General features: G+C 37.8%; 1 protein-coding gene across 1 annotated transcript in view; it reads left to right on the top strand.

The window, feature by feature from the left end:
- LOC107734591 (serine hydroxymethyltransferase, mitochondrial) overlaps positions 1 to 1,968 on the top strand; it is an 18,279-nt gene that overhangs the window by 6,809 nt on the left and 9,502 nt on the right. Inside the window, 1 exon segment of the mRNA XM_016546585.1 lies at positions 1,564 to 1,726. Coding sequence (XP_016402071.1) covers positions 1,564 to 1,726 — 163 coding nt within the window.

The following is a 1,968-nucleotide window of genomic DNA, read 5'->3' as shown; positions in this document are numbered from 1 at the left end:
ACACACACTCACTCACTCACTCACTCACTCACTCACTCACTCACTCACACACACACTGCAGTGTCACTGTCAGCTTTTAATCACATCTTCTTTCACACATGCACAAACAGCAGTAAGAATGATGATTGTTCTCATTAACACTGATGAAACATGTTTGATGGACAGTCAAATACCCATAATCCCATTCAGCAGTCACTCAGTTCAGGACGACTCTCCTCTCATTTATTAGGCTTGCATGTGTTCTGATCCGAACCGTAGTGAGTGCCCTACAAAGACAGCTCGTGAAGGCTCAAACGTCATGCCTCCTAAGATGAATTGCATGCGTCTTTCACTTTGTCATGTGCTGTCTATGTAGGGCACTCGCTACGGTTCAAGCATCTCTGAGAGTTTTTTTCTTAATTTTTTGTGCAACGTGCTCCAGGTTTTCTGCTGGAGGCTGAGATTGTGTGCGTTTCATGTTTGTTGCTCGAATTCACTGTGGCCTGATTTTACTGCAAGATAAACACAAGGTCAGCAGCACACACACACACACTCTCACACACACACACACTCACTCTCACACAGAGCAGCAAATCAGCATATTAGAATGATTTCTGAAGATCATGTGACACTAAAATACAGATGAAAATACAGCTGCGCATCACAGAAATAAATTAGAGTTTAACGCATATTCACATAGAAAACAGCTGTTTAAAATTGCAATAATATTTCACAATTTTTACTGTATTTTTGATCAAATAAATGCAGCTTTGGTGAGCAGAAGAGAAAAAAAATCTTACTGCAGAACAGAAGCAGTAAGTTACATTGTAACATGACAACATTACATAAAAAATAATGAAATAAAATGCTTGCTTGGTGTTTTTTTTTTTTTTAGTCCAGTTTTGTGTAAAAATGTCGTAACTTGGCCGTCTGATCAAATGAGAAAAAGAGAGCTCAAAATCACAGCAGATTGAGGTAGCTGAAGGTCAGTTTTAGCACATTGCATTGTGGGATCTCATGCAATATGCACTGCACATTTCTAGAAAATGTAGATGATTTGGATGTTGCATGCATACAGATTATATGTGAGCCTGGAGCACAAAAGCAGTGTTAAGTCGCTGGGGTATATTTGTAGCAATAGCCAACAATACATTGTATGGGTCAAAATTATAGATTTTTCTTTTATGCCAAAAATCATTAGGATATTAAGTAAAGATCATGTTCCATGAAGATATGTTGTAAATTTCCTACCATAAATATATCAAAACTTAATTTTTGATTAGTAATATGCATTGCTAAGAACTTCATTTGAACAACTTTAAAGATGATTTTCTCAATATTTAGATTTTTTTGCACCCTCAGATTCCAGATTTTCAAATAGTTGTATCTCAGCCAAATATTGTCCTATCCTCACAAACCATACATCAATGGAATGCTTATTTATTCAGCTTTCAGATAATGCATATCAATTTCTAAGCAATTGACACTTAAGACTGGTTTTTGTGGTGCAGGGTCACAAATTGTGCACAGTACACGCCATCATTAACCGTTTCTCCGCCTCCTCTGCTCTGGCTCCTCCTTCAGGGCGGGGCTTATATTCTACCGGAAGGGCGTTCGCTCGCTGGATAAGAAGGGCAAAGAGGTCATGTACGATCTGGAGGAGAAGGTCAACTTCTCTGTGTTCCCTTCACTTCAAGGCGGCCCGCACAATCACGCCATCGCCGGCGTCGCTGTGGCTCTCAAACAGGTCCCACTCTACTCTCACTTCCAGATTATTAGTCTTTCCATTAGTGGATATGGATTTTTTAAAGGCAAATTAAATTTATATTTATTTCACACAATACTTACTAAATTACATAATTTGAAAATAAATAAATATGAAAAAATCACTGTAAAAATCTGTAAGATTTATTCAATTTCTTGATTTAAAAAAAAAATGTTTTTGTGTGTGTGTGTGAGAGAGTGAGAGAGTGTGAGAGAGTGTGAGAG

The sequence above is a fragment of the Sinocyclocheilus rhinocerous genome, unplaced genomic scaffold (assembly GCF_001515625.1).
Source record: "Sinocyclocheilus rhinocerous isolate Xijiao unplaced genomic scaffold, SAMN03320098_v1.1 scaffold2145, whole genome shotgun sequence".
Taxonomy (NCBI): Eukaryota; Metazoa; Chordata; class Actinopteri; order Cypriniformes; family Cyprinidae; genus Sinocyclocheilus; species Sinocyclocheilus rhinocerous.
The sequence above is the reverse complement of the archived record's forward strand: the minus strand, read 5'-3'. Positions and strand labels throughout refer to the sequence as shown.